Source organism: Mus musculus, chromosome 7, assembly GCF_000001635.26.
Source record: "Mus musculus strain C57BL/6J chromosome 7, GRCm38.p6 C57BL/6J".
NCBI classification, from domain to species: Eukaryota; Metazoa; Chordata; class Mammalia; order Rodentia; family Muridae; genus Mus; species Mus musculus.
Genome location: NC_000073.6, coordinates 120,102,071 through 120,121,501, shown reverse-complemented (window position 1 = coordinate 120,121,501; position 19,431 = coordinate 120,102,071). Strand labels below are relative to the sequence as shown.

Genomic DNA, 19,431 nt, shown 5'->3' with positions numbered 1-19,431 from the left:
CCCCGTGAACTGTAAGCCAGATGAACCTTTCTTCGCTGAAGTTGCTACTTTTGGGTATTTGATCACAGCAAAGAGGAAAAGTAATTACTGCCCCATAATACTCAGGATCCACTGTGAAATCAACACAGAAATTGTTATGGTTTTTATGTGTTTCCCGGAGTCCATGTGGAAACAGACCATAGTGCTAGTGGGACAGAGGGAAAGCTTAGAGAATGGGGCTTAAGAGGAAGAAGTTAGGTCATTGGGGACTGCCCTTATGGGGCTATTTAGACCCCAGCCTCCTCTCTCTGATCCCTGGCTGCCACTATGAGGTGAACAGCCATGATGTGCTGCTATGCCATCAAAGGCCCAAACCAACAGGGCAAAGGGACTCTGCACTAGAACCTCCAAAACCATGAGCCCTACTTTTTCCTTTGTAAAGATGATTGTCTCTGGTCTTTTGTCACAATAGCAGACATCTGACTAATGCCTATCTTGACATATGGGAATAGGTAGAAGAAAAAGAAAACAGCAAGAAGCAAATAAATATTTAATAAAATACCACAGTAAATGAAGTGGAAATCATCGCACAGGCTCTGGTTTGCTTTGTAGTCTTTCTTCAGTATGTGTTCGGTTTTATTGGTTTGTTAAGAAATGGCTTGGCAGAAACAAGCTCTTTAAACAATATTAACATATCAAGTGCAAATATGTCAAAGATCAAGGCATGCAATAGACTAGGCCTTGAGATGTTTCCTAAAGGACTCCTGGCTGCAGGGTTAAGACAGATTTTCAGGTTTTAAAAGGCCACCATTTCCAAATGCTGATGCTCTTCTGATAAAAAAACAAAACAAAACAGTAAGAACTGGCTCCTTTGGATTATTTTTTTAACCTCTTATTTCAAATGACTGGAGAAAACCCGTCCTCTTCATCCCTGCCCTGCCCCCAGACTGCAACTAAACTTCAAATACAATCTATCTTAGCCGCAGATGGGCTCTGGGACTCAACCTCAAGGCTCTAAAGGCCAAGCTTCCAAGTTCTAGCAGCCCACCACTCTGCTAAGGTCAAGGCTGCATACTGGGGAGCCGTGAGGGGTGGGGAGGCCACGCTGGCCACTGCAGGAGTCTGGACACAGTGAGCAGAGAAGCAGGGCTCCCATCCAGCCCTCTCTCTGCCCTGCAGTCCTGAGAGGTGAGGGGACAAGCTCTCCTCTGGGTGCTTAGGAAGCCATCTTTGATTCCATTTGGCCCGTCATTCCCGGTCATGCCTCTCAAAATATGAGCCTCTCAGACTCCGTGAACTTCATAGCCAGCTGACAGTCGACGTTGGCATTTTGCTGTGTCAGTGGCCTGCTGGATAAGTAAAAAGACAAAGCAGTTAGCTCAGGAGCAAGACTGAGAATGGCCCAGTATGTGTGCAGCACTTTGGGGTTTTCTGTGAGCTCCTTCCCTAGAAGGTGAGAAAGCCGGACTCTCGCTCTCCAAGCTGAATTGGCACCTGACAAAGTTCTGGCTAATGATGTGTCTGGGGAAGAATGAGGAAGTGATCTAGCGCTCCCTTGCATGCCTCTGCGCTGTCTCACAGGTGCCTCTCCCCCAACCCTGAACACAGGTTTATACCTGGAGCTGGAGCAGTTATCCATGAGGAGGCAAACCCGTGGGCTAAGGATGGCAGTGCAGAAAGGCAGAAGGCGCTGAATATGCTGGTGACACCACACAGTGGTTGTACCAGCCCTGTGCTGTCTCCATCTCTTAAAAACAAAACTCTATTTGAGTTAGTGTTTAGCTTGAGAGATTTTGTTTTTAATTAATTGCTATTTTAAAAAAAACATTCCTAGCTGGTCACAAAACCAGGAAACTTTTGCTCGTCTTACTCTTTATAAGCAAAGATGTGAGGAAGCCCTGGGTAGTCTGACAGGCTCCGTAATCCTGGCTGCCTGGGAATCTAAGGCAGGAAGGTGACTGCTGTTCCAGGCCAGCCTGGGCTACAGAGTGAGTTCAAGGCCAGCCTGATCAGTGTATCAAGCCCTTGTCTAAAAATTTAAATGATAATTTTAAAGACCCAAAGAGTGCTTGCCCCAGATGCCTGAATTCTAAATTCTACCTGTGGTATTGGGTTCAGTTGGGTGTGACAAAGCCAGGTCCACTCTGGCTATTTTGGGAGACCCAGTGTGACAGGGAACAAATGAGTTGAGTGGCTCCACAAAGACACAAGCTGCCCAGGCCCCTCACTTCTCCCTCCCCCAGCCTGTAGGCTCTAAGAAGTCTCTCGAGATCCTTTGACATTAAAACTATCTACAGAGAAGATCACAGTGCATTGCTTACAAACTGTCTAGTGTGTTTTCCTAAAGAAGGCCATCTTAAAATGTGTTTCCTTTTTCAAGGAGGAGGAGGAAGAGAAGGAGGAGGAGGAGGAGGAGGAGGAGGAGGAGGAGGAGGAGGAGGAGGAGGAGGAGAAGGAGAAGAAGAAGAAGAAGAAGAAGAAGAAGAAGAAGAAGAAGAAGAAGAAGAAGAAGAAGAAGAAGAAGAAGAATTGCATCATTTTCGTATTTTAAGATCAAACACATTAAGTCATGGGATGAATTGCTAACTCCTCTTTCTTCTCTTGTGCTTTGGGTCAGTCAAGGAGCGCCTTTCTTTATCTTGAGTAAAGATTTCCCTAATACAGGAGTTCTCTAAGGGTACCTCATTTATCACAGCTCTTCATTTCCAAGGTATAACATCACAACCATACATGCTACAGATATACTTTTGAGTGTATTATTAGAAGGATGAAAAAATTCACATTTTCACTAAATGAAGCAAATATCATTACAGAGTTCAGGTATACTATCAGAGAAATGTCCACAGTCCTCTGTAGAAGGGTTTCCCCTTCCCCAGCTGTGCTGTGAAGCTCAGACCTCTTCAAAGATTTCCTCTAGACCATATGCTCCGTGGTACAAATACAGGGTATAAGGGCTAGCATCGCTACTTCCATCAGAACATATTGTTAGGAGATCTATTACAGCCAGGGGTGGCACTGTGCACCTAAGGTTCCAGCCCTTGGAGAGAAAGCTGAGGCAGGAGGATTGAGAGACTGAGGCTAGCCTAAACTGTATCAACTCTGGCCATATAGCTGGAGGTGGGAAAAACAGAGAAAGCTATTGATAAAATATAAGGAAGGCAGCGTGACCTGGATAAATTCATTTTGTTTGTAAAACACAATCATTTCATTAATATTTTTTATAGATAGGTAACATTCTTCCTCTTAAGTGAATAGTCAGTTTTGTAGTTGCTGTTATAATATGCAGTGGGACTATTATCAAAGTACTGGAACCCACTTCAATAGCCCTTGAGAAAGTAAAGTGAGTCCAGCGAACAAGAAGTAGAGCATCTCTGCCCAATTGGGAAGAGAGGGCCTGCCGGCTCAGCTGGGAAGAGGGGAGGAGGAGAACCAAGTCACGCCTCTCCACCAACAAACACCGGTCTGATTTTGCTTCTCTTTTTAAATGCACACTTGCCTGTGTATACATACATGTGTGTGAATGTGCATATGTATGTGTAGGTACACGTTCACTTGCATTATCCTCAAGAACACTGGCTACTACCTCCTTTGAGACAGGATCTCCCATTGGCCTGGAACTCTGATTAGACTAGGCTGGTTGTCGAGCAAGCCACAGCAGTCTAACTTGTCTGCGTCTCCCCAGTGCTGAGGTTACAAGTGCATACTGTGCCTGGCATTTTTATGTTGGTTCTGGGACTCCTGACTCATCTCCTGGGACTCAGCAGCTTCCGCGGAGCATCTCATTATGCTAAGCCTGGAGCCTAATTAAAACAGAGTTCAAGGGCAGGGAGGGATTTTGGCTCGAAGCACTAGCCAAATAGGGCACTGTTTGTCCTTTAAAACTGATACTGATCAAGGCAACTTAGGCTAAGCTGGCTACGATTCCAGGGGTTATCAGTTAAGCAATCTTCTGAGAACAAGCCCTGAGCAATTTAAGATCACAGAGACATCAACATGTGCAAATGACAGGACAACCTTTGTAGGGGAGAGGGAAAATGCCGGGGATCAAAGCCAGGATGCTGACCATCTAGACAAGTGGTTGGGGAGCCTTTTGTTAAGATGCTCAAGGGCTATCCTGTAAGAAGACTGAAGCTCAGGAGACTAATGGGTTTCTAGAGCATGGACTGGGAAATCAATCATGGCAGAGATTGTTCGCCTATCCTTTACAGCCGCTTTATATTTTGGTTGAGAGTCTTACCAGACTTAATGGACCTAGATTTAAGTTTCTTCTCTGCTATTCTCAGCTTTGGTACTTGGCTTTCATTTTCCTAGCACAGAATGCGGCTCACCCCTAGAGTTACATGATATGGGGCCAGAAAGTTCTCAGTAGAGACTCTGGCGCTAAGCCAATACTTAACAAGAACAAGACAGACTCAGTACCTAGGAACCTAAGAATCTAAAATCCATACACAGCAGAAAAATCAAGAATCAAAAAAGTGGTCTTTGGAAATCCCTCAAGGAGCAGGGAGTAGCACATTACAAAAGAGCGTCTCCCAGGTACTCCAATACTACTGGGTTTCTCTCCATCCTCTAAAGAGATCACTGCTCCTCCAGTCAAGACCCAGGCACCATACTGTGTATGGGGGGCGGGGGACGGGGGACGGGGAACGGGGGTGGGGGGGGGGTGCTGGGGGGGGAGGGGAGGAAACTCTACATAATAAACATGAGCCATACTCACCATGCAGAGAAGTTCTTGCTGAGCTGAGCTGAGGAGGCCAAGGTAAACTGTGGGGACAGCAGCTTCCCACCTCTCAAACCACCCTTGGAGGTAGGTGTGTCAACCTGATAGGTGAGCCTCTTCCTTGTTTACCTTCCTTCCAACCCTCCTAAACTCTGGCCCCTTCTGGCCTTTGTAATTTAAATAGAATAATTAGTAACTGCCTAGGAAGCTATTGCAGCAATGAGATGAGCTAAATGGGTGAAGGACCAGGGAGGTTAGCAATGTCTGTATGTATGTATGAAACTCTACTGTAATTGTGTAGCTGACATGCAATGTCTACGGGCAACTGTGAGGAACATCTCTTTCTTATAATTTGGCTTCTAGACATCAAGTAGGACTAGAGGGTTATATGTGTGAATCCCCCAAACGGCCAAGGTTAGGTTGTCCCATTGACGTGTATTTTACCTGGGAGAAAACCAGTAGCTCATGAGGCAGGAGACCACCACATAGGACATCATGGCTATCCCCGACAAGGCAAGTGACAGGAAGCCCAGGCCACAGAGGACGCAGAGAAGTGAGAGACCACAAACTGAGATGACCAGACCTAGGAGGAGAGCGTGGTTAGGAGGTACCTTCATCTGAAGTAGGCTGAGAATGAGAAGACCCAGCCCAGGTTATTTAAAATAATGACCGCTGACTCCAATTTTTTGAAGTCAGCAGATTTCCCATAGAAAATCACATTTCTGACATCATGTAAAATAGTTACAAGTTCAACACCTGAGTAGGCCTCAACTAGCTGGACCCCTTGTTGACTCTTTCCCTACTGTTAACAAACTCTATTACGCTCATTTTGTTGCCTGTCCAATTTAAGGCTCAGAAGGAGTAAGTTATGTCTCAAATCATAATGATGCTGAGGGATGCACACAAGAGCCTGTGTTGTTTTGTTTTTTGGTTTCATTAGATATTTTCTTCATTTACATTTCAATGCTATCCCCTTTCCTAGTTTCCTCTCTGAAAGTCCCCTGTACCCTCCCCCCACCCTGCTCCCCAACCCACCCACTCCTGCTTCCTGGCCCTGGCATTCTCCCATACTGAGGCATATAATCTTTGCAAGACCATGGGCCTCTCCTCCCATTGATGACCCTGTGTTTTAACCACTCTAACAAGCTGCCTTGGACCAGAAAGAGGAGCCTTTGATGAGAATGGCAGATGGTCAGTAAATACTGTCCGGCTTATTGAGTTACTTCCCAGGAACCTTGGGTAGAGTACCTTCCAATAATATGGCCCCCATGAGAGCACCCAGCGAGGTGAGCACCACGATGAGCAGGAAGAAGCCAACAGGGATGGCTGACATGGTAACAAACATCAGCACGGTGAGAGTCACAAAAGGATGTCTGTCCAGGAACCGGCCCACCGGGGACTTCATAAAGGCAACCACCTGCGGGCAATGGACAAAAAGCCAGGGTTAAGTGATACGTCCGCCTCTGGGATTGAGCTGATCTGCCCCAGCTATGGGAAATACAGCTAGAATCAGAGGCCTTTGGCAAGTCAGAGGCTCATAGGCATCGGTACAAAACATCTCCCATGACCTGAGGCGCCTGGCAGCGATATAAGGCAGTTGTGGGAAGGGTGGCAAATGTGAGGTCCTCACCTAGTGTCAAGTCCTGTGAGAGGAGGAAAGGTCACATCACCACCCTCTTGCCTAACACATGCCCTCTCAGAAAGATACCCTCTTATGTGTACAATGATGTACAATGTGCCTGCTGCTCCTAAGGCAAGGTTCTCACAGTCCAGGTCACCAAGGAACAGAGGGATTAAGTCCCAGATATTCAGCATCATTCAAGAGCTTATTGGAGATATAGTACATGAGGCCCCCACCTGGTCCCTGTTGCGTCCAATCCTGTTTTTTCAACAAAAACAGGTGATTTATATGTATGGTGAAGTTTAAGATGCAATGGACTAAATGGCTTATTTGGAGTCACCTAGTTTCTAAGGGGCAAAGCCTGGACATTCAAAGCTAAGATCTTCGACTCCAAATGTTAAATGCATGCAATGGCTTGCTACCACAGCAATGCTTTTATGGTACCATCTTGATGTTATAGTGGGCCACACAGCCTGATAATGGCAACCATTTGTTGTTTTAATAAACAGGTTACCTTGCTTCAAAAGGCTAACAAATGGGGAACTAAACTCCACGGAGAAGGCCACTTCAGTGCACAGCTGATCTTAGTCAGTTCCGCAAGGATGAGCATCCTCCTTACTTTTCGGGTCTCAGGGCTTCACTCTCCTCATTACCGGCATTGAAGCTCACTCCTTGAAAGATCCCATCATTCAAAAACCTTCCTCTAGAAAAGTAACCACCAACCCAACTACAAAACCCGCAATCTACAACTGTGAACTGTCTGCATGGCACCTTGGTGCAATGGTGGCGCACATGCTGTGGCAGTCACCACTCTATGATTGGATATAAGGCTCACTCCACAAGACAGAACCCATGTTTGATAGTGCTCTCATGGCCAAGAACCTTGTACTAGATAGGCCACGGGCCTTGGGAAAAACCAAATACTATTGTTCTGCTAAAGAAACATAGTAATAAAATTACTTATAACCGGATTCTTCTATACTCAGATCAGTGCCTCACTCAGCCGTCATCAGAGAAACATCCTCTTGCCGTATATGGGAACTAATACAAAGAGCCATGACTGAAAAGAATGTACAGAGAATGAGAGATACTGGAATACTCAGTCTTAAATGAGATGTCTTCACCAAGTCCTCCCTCTTACAGAAGAGCTAAGAGCCAGAGGGGGTGGGAGACTCCAAGGAAACAGTATCTTCCAGACACAGCAGGACTGATGCGCATAGGAATTCAAGAGACTGTGGAAGCATGTGTAGGGCCTGCACAGCTTCAGGCTGGACAGCATCCCAACACTGAGATGGGTAGGTAGATGCTGAAGATCTGGGAGGAGGAAGAATATGAGGAGGAAGTCAGGATGAAATGTATTGTATGATTAAAATTTTTTTTTCAATAAGAAAAAACCGTGGGGGAAAAACAGTGGAAGCTGGGGTAGTGAGGTGGGCTTCCTCCATCAAAAGGTGGTCTTTCCCATGTCTTGTTCCTTAGGGCATTGGAGGCCAGTGGCTGAAATAAAGTATTATTAGAAGTGCCTCTTTCCACTGGGTCATGATGGTGTATGCCTTTAATCCCAGCACTTGGGAGGGGGAGGCAGTTGGATCTCTGAGTTTGAGGCCAGCCTGGTCTACAGAGAGAGTTCTAGCACAGCCAGGACTATATAAGAAAGAAACCCTGTCTTGGAAAAACAAACAAAGCAAACAACAACAACAACAACAACAACAAAATTGTGTCTTTCCAAACCATATACTTCTCATGGAAATAGGTTTCCATCCAAATAATTCTAATGGTGGGCACTTGGGGGCAGGTTAGAAGCAGGAGAGTTGATAGCCCAGGTAATGGCAACCAAGCATGGGCTTGCCTTGTTTAAACAGATAAGGTCATTCAAAGGAGCCAGACATTGTCCCAGAGCTTCAACACTGCCTCCTAAGGCATGGCGAATCTTTCTGGCACACCACACAATGTCTTCTAGCCTGCTGCTTTCCGAGATCCTGTATAGTTCAGCTGTCTAGCAATAGGTACCACAGTAGGAACCACCTCTGAGACCACCTCGCTAAGGCATTGAAGGTGAGAGGGAGCCATCGCGGCTGTGGGACCAGAGGGCAGGCTGCTGTCTGAGCTGTCTCAGGCTTTGAAGGCTCTGCAGGTCTGGTCTACTTACATTCTCAGCAAAACTTGCCTCCATCGCCTGACAGGCTCACCTGACCTCTCTAAATCCTGGTACTCAAAAGAATGTCAGAAAGCACAGTGAGTGGGGAGGGCAGGCATGGGAGGAAGGGAGCCAGCAGTGTCCAGAGTATGCAGTCAACGAGACACCAGCACAGCAGCCACATGTGGCAGTGAGACAGAGAGCTGGGCCTTTTCACTGCTACTGAATTCGGTCATTTGGGGAGGGGGGCTTCAAGGTTGTTCATCGGAATCTGGTTTTTTTTTTTTTTTTCAAACTAAATTTTATGAATGCTGACGAGAGAGCAAGTATTTTCCATGAAAGTCTGGCACCTGAATTGAGATGTGTTCTGTGTTTGAGGGGGGAAAAAAGAAAAAAAAAAATCCTAGAATATTTCATTAACAATTTCTTATAACTACAAACTTAAATTATACTTTGGGATCTATTGGGTTTCTTAGGATATGTTATTAAATTAATTCCATGAGTTCCCTTATTTATTTTCAACTTGAGACAGAGTTTCACTATGCAGTCCAAGCTGGCCTTGGACTTACAGTTCTCCTGCCTCGTAACTGGAGCCTAGGATGATAAGTGCGAACCTGTGACACATTTTGTTTTACTTTTTTTTCACATTTTGTTTTAAAATAAAAACATTCAAATTATATCTGTGGCTCAAATATGTCTATTGGAATATGTAAGCTTTATCTCAGAAAACTAACTAAAATAAGGGGTAAATTGAGAGAATGTGGCCAGAGTGTGGCCGACACAAAGGATCGATATAAGCAAGATGAACCTGGGGTAAGTGAGCAAGGGTGAGTGTGCAAGGGGTGAGTATGCAAGAGGTGAGTGTACAAGGGACAATGGAGATTTTTCAGAAAATAGAGCAAAAGTATGACTGGTCAAATCTGGGCCAGTGGGGGAGGCAAGGAATGTAGCCTGAAGGTTAGATGACAAAAGAGAAACCAATAGGACCTGTGGACAGTTTGACATGGGGATCCAAGAAGCAAGCGAACTTACAAAAGTAAGAGTGTCTGACTTCTAGTCCTCAGAGAATCCCTCCTCTGTCTTCAGAGCCTCTTCTGAGTCTGACCGCTTAACACCCCAAGACAGAAGGCCATTTAGAAATGCAAAGACTGTTTCTAAGGAGTCTGACAGTTAAGGCAGTAATGATGACACATTCCAGTACTTGGAAGGCTGAGGCAGGAGGATTGTGAGTTTGAGGTCAACCTGGGCGGTCCATTGAGATCTTATTTGGGGGTTAGGGGGTGGGAAAGGAAGGGAAGGGGAGGGGAGGGGAGGGGAGGGGAGGGGAGGGGAGGGGAGGAAAGATCCCCATCACCAATAGATTCAACCATTTGGTGATTTGAATGAGAAAGACCACCCCAGACTCAGATATTTGAATGTTTGGTCCCCAGCTAGTGGCCCTGTTTGGGGAGATGTATGAGGTGTGGCCTTGCTGGAGGAAACTATGCCACTGAGGGCTGGCTTTGAAAGCTTAAAGATTTACACCATTATGAAACTGAAATTTCTCTGAGCTCTCAGCTATTCCTGCTACTTGTTGCCATGCTTCCCTGGATGCGGTGGTAAAGGACTCTCAGCCATCTGGAATGATAAGCCCAAGTAAAACTCATTCTTCAGAAAGTTGCTTTGATCGTGGTATTTTATCACAGCAATAGAAAATTAACTACGACAAAACTCTTCAACCCAGGAATTGCTTTCTCTAGGAGAGACTGGCCTGACGTTCACAGTGTAGTGGCAAGAGGCCATCCATCCATGTCTAACATTGATACCCGTTAAACACAGGATCCAGGTACTTTTCCAATAGCCTATCCCAATAGGCTTCTATCGTGCCAAGTGCAAAGCCAAAGAAATAAGCATGGCCAAGACGACTTACTACTTGCAGATAAGGAGAACACAGGAGCCATTCCCAAAGCAACACTTCTTCAAACAAAGAAAGCATGGGGGGGGGGGATCCAGAGAGCCTACATACATCCATATAGGAAAACACTTTAGAGGTAAGCACATTCCAGAGCACGCTCAGTTCAAGAAGTTAGTACTGCAAACAGTTGGAGACATGCTTAGCTCAGGGTCCTAGAGCACATGTTCAAAAGGTAAAATCAGCAGACAGTCATAAAAACAGTGACATGAAGCTCTCTGGGTATAGCACCACCCCGTGTGTATGTGCATGTGTGCGTGTAAGCATGCAATACGGGTGTGTGCACTTGGGTGCGTATGTGTGGGCAATATATTTGAAGCCAAAAGATAATCTCAGATGTTGTTCCTTGGGCACAAGCCACCTTTATTTTGAAACAAAGTCTATCACTGGCTTGGAACTCACCAAGCAGGGTAGACCGGTAGGCCACAGAGGCCCAGGGATCCATCCACCAGTCTCCGGCGTCCGATGCTCACATACAAGTGTAAACCATCACTCCTGGGTTCTTTTCTTTTCTTTTTTTAAGATTTATTTTACATAAATAAAGATTTATTTATCATACGTAAGTACACTGTAGTTGACTTCAGATGTACCAGAAGAGGGCGTCAAATCTCACTATGGGTGGTCGTGAGCCACCATGTGGTAGCTGGGATTTGAACTCAGGACCTTTGGAAGAGCAGTCTGTGCTCTTACCCGCTGAACCAACTTACCAGGCCCCTGGGTTCTTTTCTAATGAAGGTTCTGAGAACCCAACTCAAGTGTTCATGCATTTTGCCTGCCAACCACCTCCTTAGCCTCATTTTCTTCAGTAACTTTTGACTGAAGAAAAGCAAAGGCTGCTTTGAAAGTGTATAGTATGGGTCTTTTCCCCTAAAGGTACCTGCCTGGCTTAGCAGCTAACATTTCATATATCCTACAAAGGTTTTAGGCAGATAATGAGGGGCAGCTTAACAATCCCCAAGCCCAAGGCTTCTTCCACCACTGTTCACTTTCCTGGCAACAGAAGGACAGGAGGTGAGAGGCTTGGCATGCAGCGGCATGCCCTGCAATGCTCATTTGCTAACTTGGAGGAAAAGATGTGCCTCTTACCCATGCTTTACAGACGTGGGCTGCACTGAACAACCCAGGACGCCAGACTAAGAGAAAACAGCACCATCATTAGCCAGACTCAGTGCAAGAGCCTTCTCAAATGGCATCCCAGATAATCTCCTCCAGCAGCCCAAGGCCTAGTATTGCTCATCCCAGATAAGAGGAGCTAGAGACCAACTGAGTTAATGTGGCCAAGGTCAGATGAGCGTGATTTATTTATAAATGTTCTCTGGCATGAGAGTGTGGGGAGTCGGGTCTACATGGCTGGGATTTGTGACAGGATGGTTCCACCTTAGGCTACTCACAGCCAGGAAAACTCTGCTAGGACAATTGACTGACTGTGATCAGGGGACAGAGATGGTAGTGAGGGCCATTGCCCAAGTAACAAGTCAGAGGCACTACACAATGACAGCCTCTCCCAGCGAGGCTCTGGATACCTGCTAGCACACTATCCAGGTATGGGCACACAGATGCCCAGGGAGATGTCGTCTAAAATGTCCCTCATATCAGGAAAGCTCCAACATAAGAAGAAAATCATCTGGCACAGATAATTTGTATGAGGAGATGTCAACCGAGGTCACCTGCCCACTTGTGATCTGTCTGCCTTCCTCTTCCCTGGAAACTGCTCCCTCCCTCTGCAGGAGGGCACCCCATAAGCCAGGTGCCTTTCAAATGAAATCGAAGATCCCAAACCAATAACCACCTCTATGGCCTTGGGTGACCATAAACCAAACTCTTGTTGCTATGAAGAGGAAACTGAAACTCCTCGATCTTCCCCAGGTGTTAGAGGACAGGTGAGGACAGGTGAGGACAGGAGGGTACCAGGCGGGGCAACCACGTTTGTCCACATGGATGGAAAACCAAGGACAGTGGGCTGCAGAGTCTGGAATGAAGCAAATCCCCAGAGAGCTAACGTGAGAAGCTACACAGCCCCAGGAAGAGGGCGTGCTGAGAGTAACTTCTGGCCCCCATCACCAGCCTGAGCTTAGTTCATTCTAGTCTAGAGACAGCTCGGCTTCACTTCTCCCATGATTCCAGAGGCAGCCTTGAATTCACCTAAAGCCTCTGAAGGTCCCACCTGTTTGCTTGCTTAAAACTATTTTGAGCAGGTTCCTGTCTCTTGAGTTTTAGAAGAAAGACAACTAAGACCTGGCCATCCGCCCCAGACAGGATGGGTCCAATTTCACTCCCATTCTATCTGCATCCCCATCAGGTCTCACCTGAAGTTCAAAGAGCTCATTAAACTGTGAGGGAAGAGCACAGATTACATGGGAGAAAGAACCGATCTACATTTCCCAGAGACAAGAGGTGCTATACAAATTACTGTATGTCAATCTGATGTCCTTTGTTGATGTTCTAGTGGCACAGGTAAATTATCCTGAAGACTCACACTTCATAAAACAGCACCATGCCAAGTAAAATTAAAAATTACACACTGAAGGGTCATAATTCTCACCTGAGATCACCACCTCTGTCTGTCAGTGATGGGTTTTTGTTATGATTTGGATATAAAGTGGCTCCTGCAGACTCATGTCCTGAAGCCTGGGCCCCCCAGCCCCACTCCCACCTTAGCTGTTGTGCTGTTCTTGATGGCTGTGAAGCTATAGGAGACTCCAGCCTAGCAGGAGGAAGAGGGTCACAGGAGCGTGCCCCTGGGGCTCCATTTTACCCTATGCCTTCCTGAAGTAATCTCTATGTCTCTGTGTACGTCTGTCTATCCCCATCCTATCCCCCTGCTTCCTGGCTACCATGATGTGAGCTACTTGCTCTGTTCTATCCTGCCCTTGGCACCAGGATGGTCTAAACCCATGATAGAAATATAAGTGCTCCTCCTCCCTCAAGTTGTTTCTCGGCTGTGTATTTGTCAAAGCAACAGAAAGTCTGACGAATGCAAGCTTATAGGTGCTTTGCTTTCCTTCTTCCTCCCCAAATCACGCTATCTGTGGGCTGGAGGGATGGCTCAGTGGTTAAGAGCACTTACCGCTTTTGAAGAGGATTTGAGTTCAGTTCAACCAGAGCAACTGACAATTGCTTGGAACTCCAGTTCCAGAGATCCAATGCCCTCTTCTGGCCTGGCCTCTCCAGGCACTGCACACATGTGTCCCACACACGTGCATTCATACACGTACCATTCAACGCATACAAACACATTACATAAAAGTTTTTAAAATGACAATCAACCTACTTTGATATACTATAAACTTGCAGGAGAAATAATAACTCCATCTCAAGGCTACCTGAGAACAACAGGCCCATAGAGAACTGACCATTTCCACATCTGTCTGGGAGTAGGCTAGCCTGGAAATTATCTAGCCCAAATCTACACCACTGCATACAGCTGAGTTGTTGGAAGGGAAGAATAAAATAAAGTCCATCTGCTTTGAAATGCCTACCTCAGAAGGCAGGTATAAATATTAACTAAGACATGCTAAATGCCTGGTACAGGGTTGGGATTTAGTAAGGCCTCCATCAGGTTAATAAACACACAGACAGTTCTTATCATCTGTGAATACCATGTCTGAAGATTTTTCTACTCACTTAAATGTATCTCTACCCCAAAATCAGTCCTTTGAACATCTTTGATGTCAAGATCAAGTCATCTGACAAGAACATTCCCAGATTGTTATGTGTGCACCCGAGATAAGAGGCCCCATCCTAGAAGACTGTACCGTCTCTCCTCAACTTCACCCTTGGTCTCATCCTTTCTGGGATACTGAGGAGCCAAATTACAGCATAGTGGCCTATTTAATGCCACAATGTTCTCATTCCTTTTTGTTTGTTTGTTTGTTTGTTTGTTTGTTTGTTTTAGTTTTAAGATTAATTTATTGAATGTATATGAGTACAATGTCACTGTCTTCAGACACACAGAAGAGGGCATCAGATCCCATTTCAGACGGTTATGAGCCACCATGTGGTCGCTGGGAATTGAACTCAGGACCTCTGGAAGAGCAGTCAGTGTTCTTAACTATCTGAGCCATCTCTCCAGCCCAAAGTTCACATTCTTAATTTCTGCTTAGCAATTTAAAATATCCACCACCAGCAGCAGCAGCAGCAGCAGCAGCAGTGTCTTTTTGTTACTGATCCTTATGAAGAAAATGCATGCATGTTTGCTCAAGACACAAATTAGCCTCGTGCTAGACCTAAGTTCAATGTCAACAATCAACAGAAAATATATACATTAATGCATCTTTCCAGAAATATGCATAAAATAAGGACATGCACTGATCTGATTACAAAAACACTGGGACTAGAAACTTGCAGGACCTGAGTTCCTTGTTTCCTGCAGAATCGTGATTTGCTAAGTACTTGCTAAGCCAGTGTCAATGGTGATTTCCCACAAGTCATGAGAATGAACTATAAATGTGCAAAGGCCACGAGGACCTTTCTTACTGAACTAACACATCCAAGAAGTCTCAGCCAACTAACTAGAAAGCTGCTTGTCCATCTTAAAAATAGCCTGGTAAACTGGCAGTATGCCAATTGCATTCTGAAGCAAGTCCAAAGAAGGCCTCTGTGAAGCATATGGCTTTAGATGGTAAAGTGTGTGTTTTATAGAAGCTGGTAAAACTATGGTGTCCAATAGGGAAAGAAAATCACAAAACAGTTCCCATCACTTTAGATGCAGACATACTTTTATGTGCACATGGCATAGACGTCTAGAAGATATACAACAAAATGGTAATAGTATTAGCTAGCTGGTACTGTTTACCTTTTTTTTTTTTAAAGATTTATTTATTTATTATATGTAAATACACTGTAGCTGTCTTCAGACACTCCAGAAGAGGGCTCCAGATCTCGTTACGGATGGTTGTGAGCCACCATGTGGCTGCTGGGATTTGAACTCAGGACCTCTGGAAGAGCAGTCAGTGCTCTTAACCACTGAGCCATCTCTCCAGCCCCCTACTGTTTACTTTTTAACAATCTTTTTGTGAATATGCATATACTGTATAAGTGCACACGTGTGCTTTCATGTATGTGAGTGCACATATATGCAATGGTGCACATGTGGAGGTCAGAGGACAACCTCAGGGGCTAGCCCTTGCCTTTCACCTGACCCTCTGAAACAGGGTCTCCATGGGTTGTTGTTCTAGCACTGAATAAGACAGGATACCTAGTCACGAGCTTCCCAGGATCCTGCTGTCTCAACCTCCCACTTTGCCATAGGGACCCTGGGATTAGGGAGATGTTCTCATATGGCCATCTGTGTGTGGATGCTGGGAATTCAAACTTGTAATCTCACGATTAACAGACAAGAGCTTCACCAGTTGGACCATCTTCCCAGCCCTAGCATTCTGTTTACATGCTGAAAGGCATACAGAAAACAATAAAGATCCATACACAAAGAAACTGAGCATCTCAAATCCCACCGCACTGATCTGTGACAGGATACCAAAAAACAAAAAACAAAACAAAACAAAAAAACCATGGCTAGTTTGCATCACAATAATCCTGTGAAGGTAAATAACAGTCTAGATTTCAGAGTTAGTACAAAAAGGAGTGTGAAATATTCTCTTTTCCATTAATTTTTATAATGATGGCATGCTGAAATGATACAATTTTTGGTATATTAACTAAAATATATTCTTAAAATTAACCCATTGCTTCTTTGCAGTTCGGGTTGGGTACCAGAAAATGTGAGTGCACCCATGGCTCAAGAATCATTGCTGCTGGATGATGGAGTTCTAGTGGAACACAAAACTCAGACCGTAAATGAGGCACTGGCTGGCTTCTTTGCTTAGGGGAACAAATGAGTCAAGCATTTCAAAGAAAAGAATAGTGTCTGCTGTATAGACTAAGAATAGCTTCTTTAGATCCAGCCAAAGAATGGCAGTGACCACAAGGGGCCACTATCCAACCAAATTCTGCACCATATGGGATGTAACTAGTGGTCTGTGATTCTCGGTGACTTCCAGGAATCTTCCTTAATTTGGAGGTGTCTTGAAAACAATCTTCCTTCCCATTCACCTGCTGTCCTACTGCCCTGAATGTCACTATGACGGCTGATGCTCTAGCAGCCACAATGAACATGGATATGAAGGTCACACTCAGACATAGTAGGGTACTAGGAGGAAGATTCCTGACTTATTGTAGATTTCTATTTGAGAAAGAAACAGTGTCCAATCTTGTTCAGACCAGTGTTTTCAGGGTTTCCCATTATATGTGGCATTGGGCACTGACCTTTGAGTTATTCAGGAAAGACTCTAACAGCAAACCCAGCTTCCTTTGCAGCTCCTGTAAGTCTCTGGAGACACTCGGGGGCTCTTCTTTGGCCATCTTGAAATGTCTGTCAGTCTCACTCTAGAGTAAACTCTCTACCAGGAAATGCATTACTGTAGTACGTAGCCCAATCTCTCATGTCCCCCCGTCTCTTGCTATCGCTGAAGGAAACAAAAAAAAAAATAATTATTAGCAATCTCCAAGGAGCTCGGACCATCCCCAATACATTAACAGCAGGCATGCAGATGAATATAATTTGACAATATTTATCAATTTAAGCTGCACATACTTTGACCCAGCAATTTATTTTTTATGAACCTAAATAAGATAGATATGTGAAAAATACTCATAGGATGTATATCATATTCCTGTTTGTTACATAAAAAGACCAGCAAGATAGGAGGAAAAAGCTAAATCCATTTATTATTTATTATGAACACTTCACTGTTTTATACACACACACACACGGTGTAGAAAAAGATCCAGAAAGGCTATTCTCCGAGAACTTATGCCAAACAAGAAAACTGATTGTACTGTACTATTCAATCTCACCCCTCCCCCTTCTCGCTACCCTACCACTCCAGGCTTCCTTTGCTCTGACAACAGGGGCTTGGGGTGCTTTTTCTTCTTTCTTTGGCTCCCAAGAACCTTGTACAATGCCACACTTTATTTATGTGTGGTGAGGTCTTCACTAACAAGACCTGTCCCCGAGGCCTTGGCACAATTATTTTCTGTGATTCAACAACAGCCTGGAATGTATAAGACAGTCCCTTTCTCACGTCGTTTATGCATTTTTCATTATGGCAATGAATCAAATTAGATATGCTTTTAACCCCGGCTGAGTTTTCAAATAAAAATATTATTCTATATTAATATATTATTCTTATTTCATGTCTCCTAGAACACCTTTCTGGGTTGGAAAGCATAGGATCTCCTTGCAGCTAACCTAGTGTTCTTATAAACCTGCGCTCAGTAGATTCTATCACAGTGCCCCAAATGACTGAATATACCACTTGCCCATTATGTGCAAACACACCTTACCAGTGTCTACACTACAGAGCCTAGTATGCACACCTCCATCACACCAGCTAAAGATTCTCTCCCCTTGGTCAGGGGAGAACCAACGTCAGCACCATTATTTATGTTGTTAAAGCAGCAGCTCCGAGTTAGTGCTGAATTTAGATGGCCCCAGGCTTCAGTTTACCTAATCACATTTCTACAGCGGGCTACAAGTCAAAATACACCATTACAACTCGTCTTTGGCCTGGGAAACATGCAAATGCCACGGAACCGGTCTGGGGAGTCTGCTGAAAGCTAGGGTAGGAAGAATGCGGAGGAGGACCGCAGTCAGGCACACTCATCTACCTAGCCACCAATTTTCTGACCATCTACTCCTTCTAGGGTCCTCTTCAGAGCAGCATCACAGGGAAGGTGGGAAGGCACCACCCCAACCAGCCTAGAGGTGCCCCGCCTACTCTCCGTTTTAGGGGGCCTAACCAGGTTCTCTAAGATCGTGCTCCGCCCCTTCTAAGATTCCAAATAAAGCTTTGCCTCCGGACTCTCGCGTCTTGCAAGCAAACCGCCACCGCGAACGTTCCAGCTGCGGGTCCGGTCGAATCCCCAGATGGGGGCAGGCCTTCGGGGCGCCTGGGAATCTATCCTGGTCCCCATTTCCGATGAGGGTTGAGACTTTCTGTTCTAAGGCTAGGGATCCATGGAGGAAACCGGTGTGATGCAGATGGGGGTCTGATCACGACTACGGGGCATAGAAACTAGGAGATCCGAACTCAGGGGAATTGGGCATCTCGTCACTGATCATCTGGGGCAAACCCACCTTTGACACCTGTAGCTCCCTCCTGCTGTGGCGAATAGCACCCTTGTTGACCAATCCTAGGGAAAAGGTGCGGACGCCGAGACAAGACTTTATTTACATCTTCCCATGCACGTTTCCCAAGAGGAAGTAGGACCTCTGCGTGGGTTGGCATTGGTGGCCTTCCCCGCACGTCCCCCACCTCCGGCCCCCAATCTAGCTACTAGTGGGTAAGCACGGGATGGCTGGAAATGGTGGATGAGATCTCCCCATGAGCTCCTACCCGCGCCCAGCAACTCCAGGCGACAAAGTTCATCACCAACCCAGAAGCCGACGGCAACAACAGGCGAAGGAAGCTAGTGCTTTTCTCCCGCGACCGCCCCTGAACTCCTCCGCTTCCCAGGCCGAGCTGGGAGGCTTCAGCCAGCCGGGGTCCTCTACTCCACACCCCATCTTTGCTCTCACCTGGTGCTGGCTGCCGCGAAACCCCGCCCTGCAGCCACAGAGGGCGCAAAGCGAAGTGGAAGGAAGACAAGAAGGGACGCAGGCCTGATTAGGGGTGAAAGCTGGACCTCCTCCTCCTCACCAGCAAGCGCTCTTCCTCTAAGGCCGAAGCCCCGCCCTTTCTGCCCCGCCCCTCGCAGAGGCTCCGCCCCTCGACTCTTCCTTGCTGAGCTCTGACGCTGACCATCTGTCCAGGCTTGGGTCCCCGCCCTGCCTACCCAGCCCGACTGGGAAGGATCCGGTATCTAGATGGCTAGCCGCGCGGCTGCCACCTTTGCTAGGCCACCCTGCTTCTTCTTCCTACACACTCTAGGAACAACCCCCACAAACTTCTGGATTCTAGAGGATGACTAACGAGTAAATGAGCGCTTGGAGACAGTCTCTTCCTACAGCAGTGGCTTGGAGT

At 45.9% G+C, this 19,431-nt stretch overlaps 1 protein-coding gene across 2 annotated transcripts; it reads right to left on the bottom strand.

The window, feature by feature from the left end:
• Positions 1-514: 514 nt before the first annotated feature.
• Positions 515-19,160, bottom strand: Tmem159 (transmembrane protein 159). Of its 2 annotated transcripts, XM_030242508.1 has the most exons (6): positions 18,987-19,160; positions 18,546-18,601; positions 16,673-16,872; positions 5,948-6,116; positions 5,144-5,282; positions 515-1,328 (listed from the first exon to the last, which is right to left on the bottom strand). In XM_030242508.1, the coding sequence occupies exons 3-6, from the start codon at positions 16,766-16,768 to the stop codon at positions 1,247-1,249; spliced, it is 486 nt and encodes a 161-aa protein (XP_030098368.1). In that variant the 5' UTR covers positions 16,769-16,872; positions 18,546-18,601; positions 18,987-19,160; the 3' UTR covers positions 515-1,246. The 2 variants fall into 2 exon arrangements, with proteins under 2 accessions (XP_030098368.1, NP_663561.1); NM_145586.1 differs by lacking the exon at positions 18,546-18,601 and having other exon boundaries at positions 516-1,328; positions 18,987-19,076.
• Between the last annotated feature and the right edge of the window lie 271 nt (positions 19,161-19,431).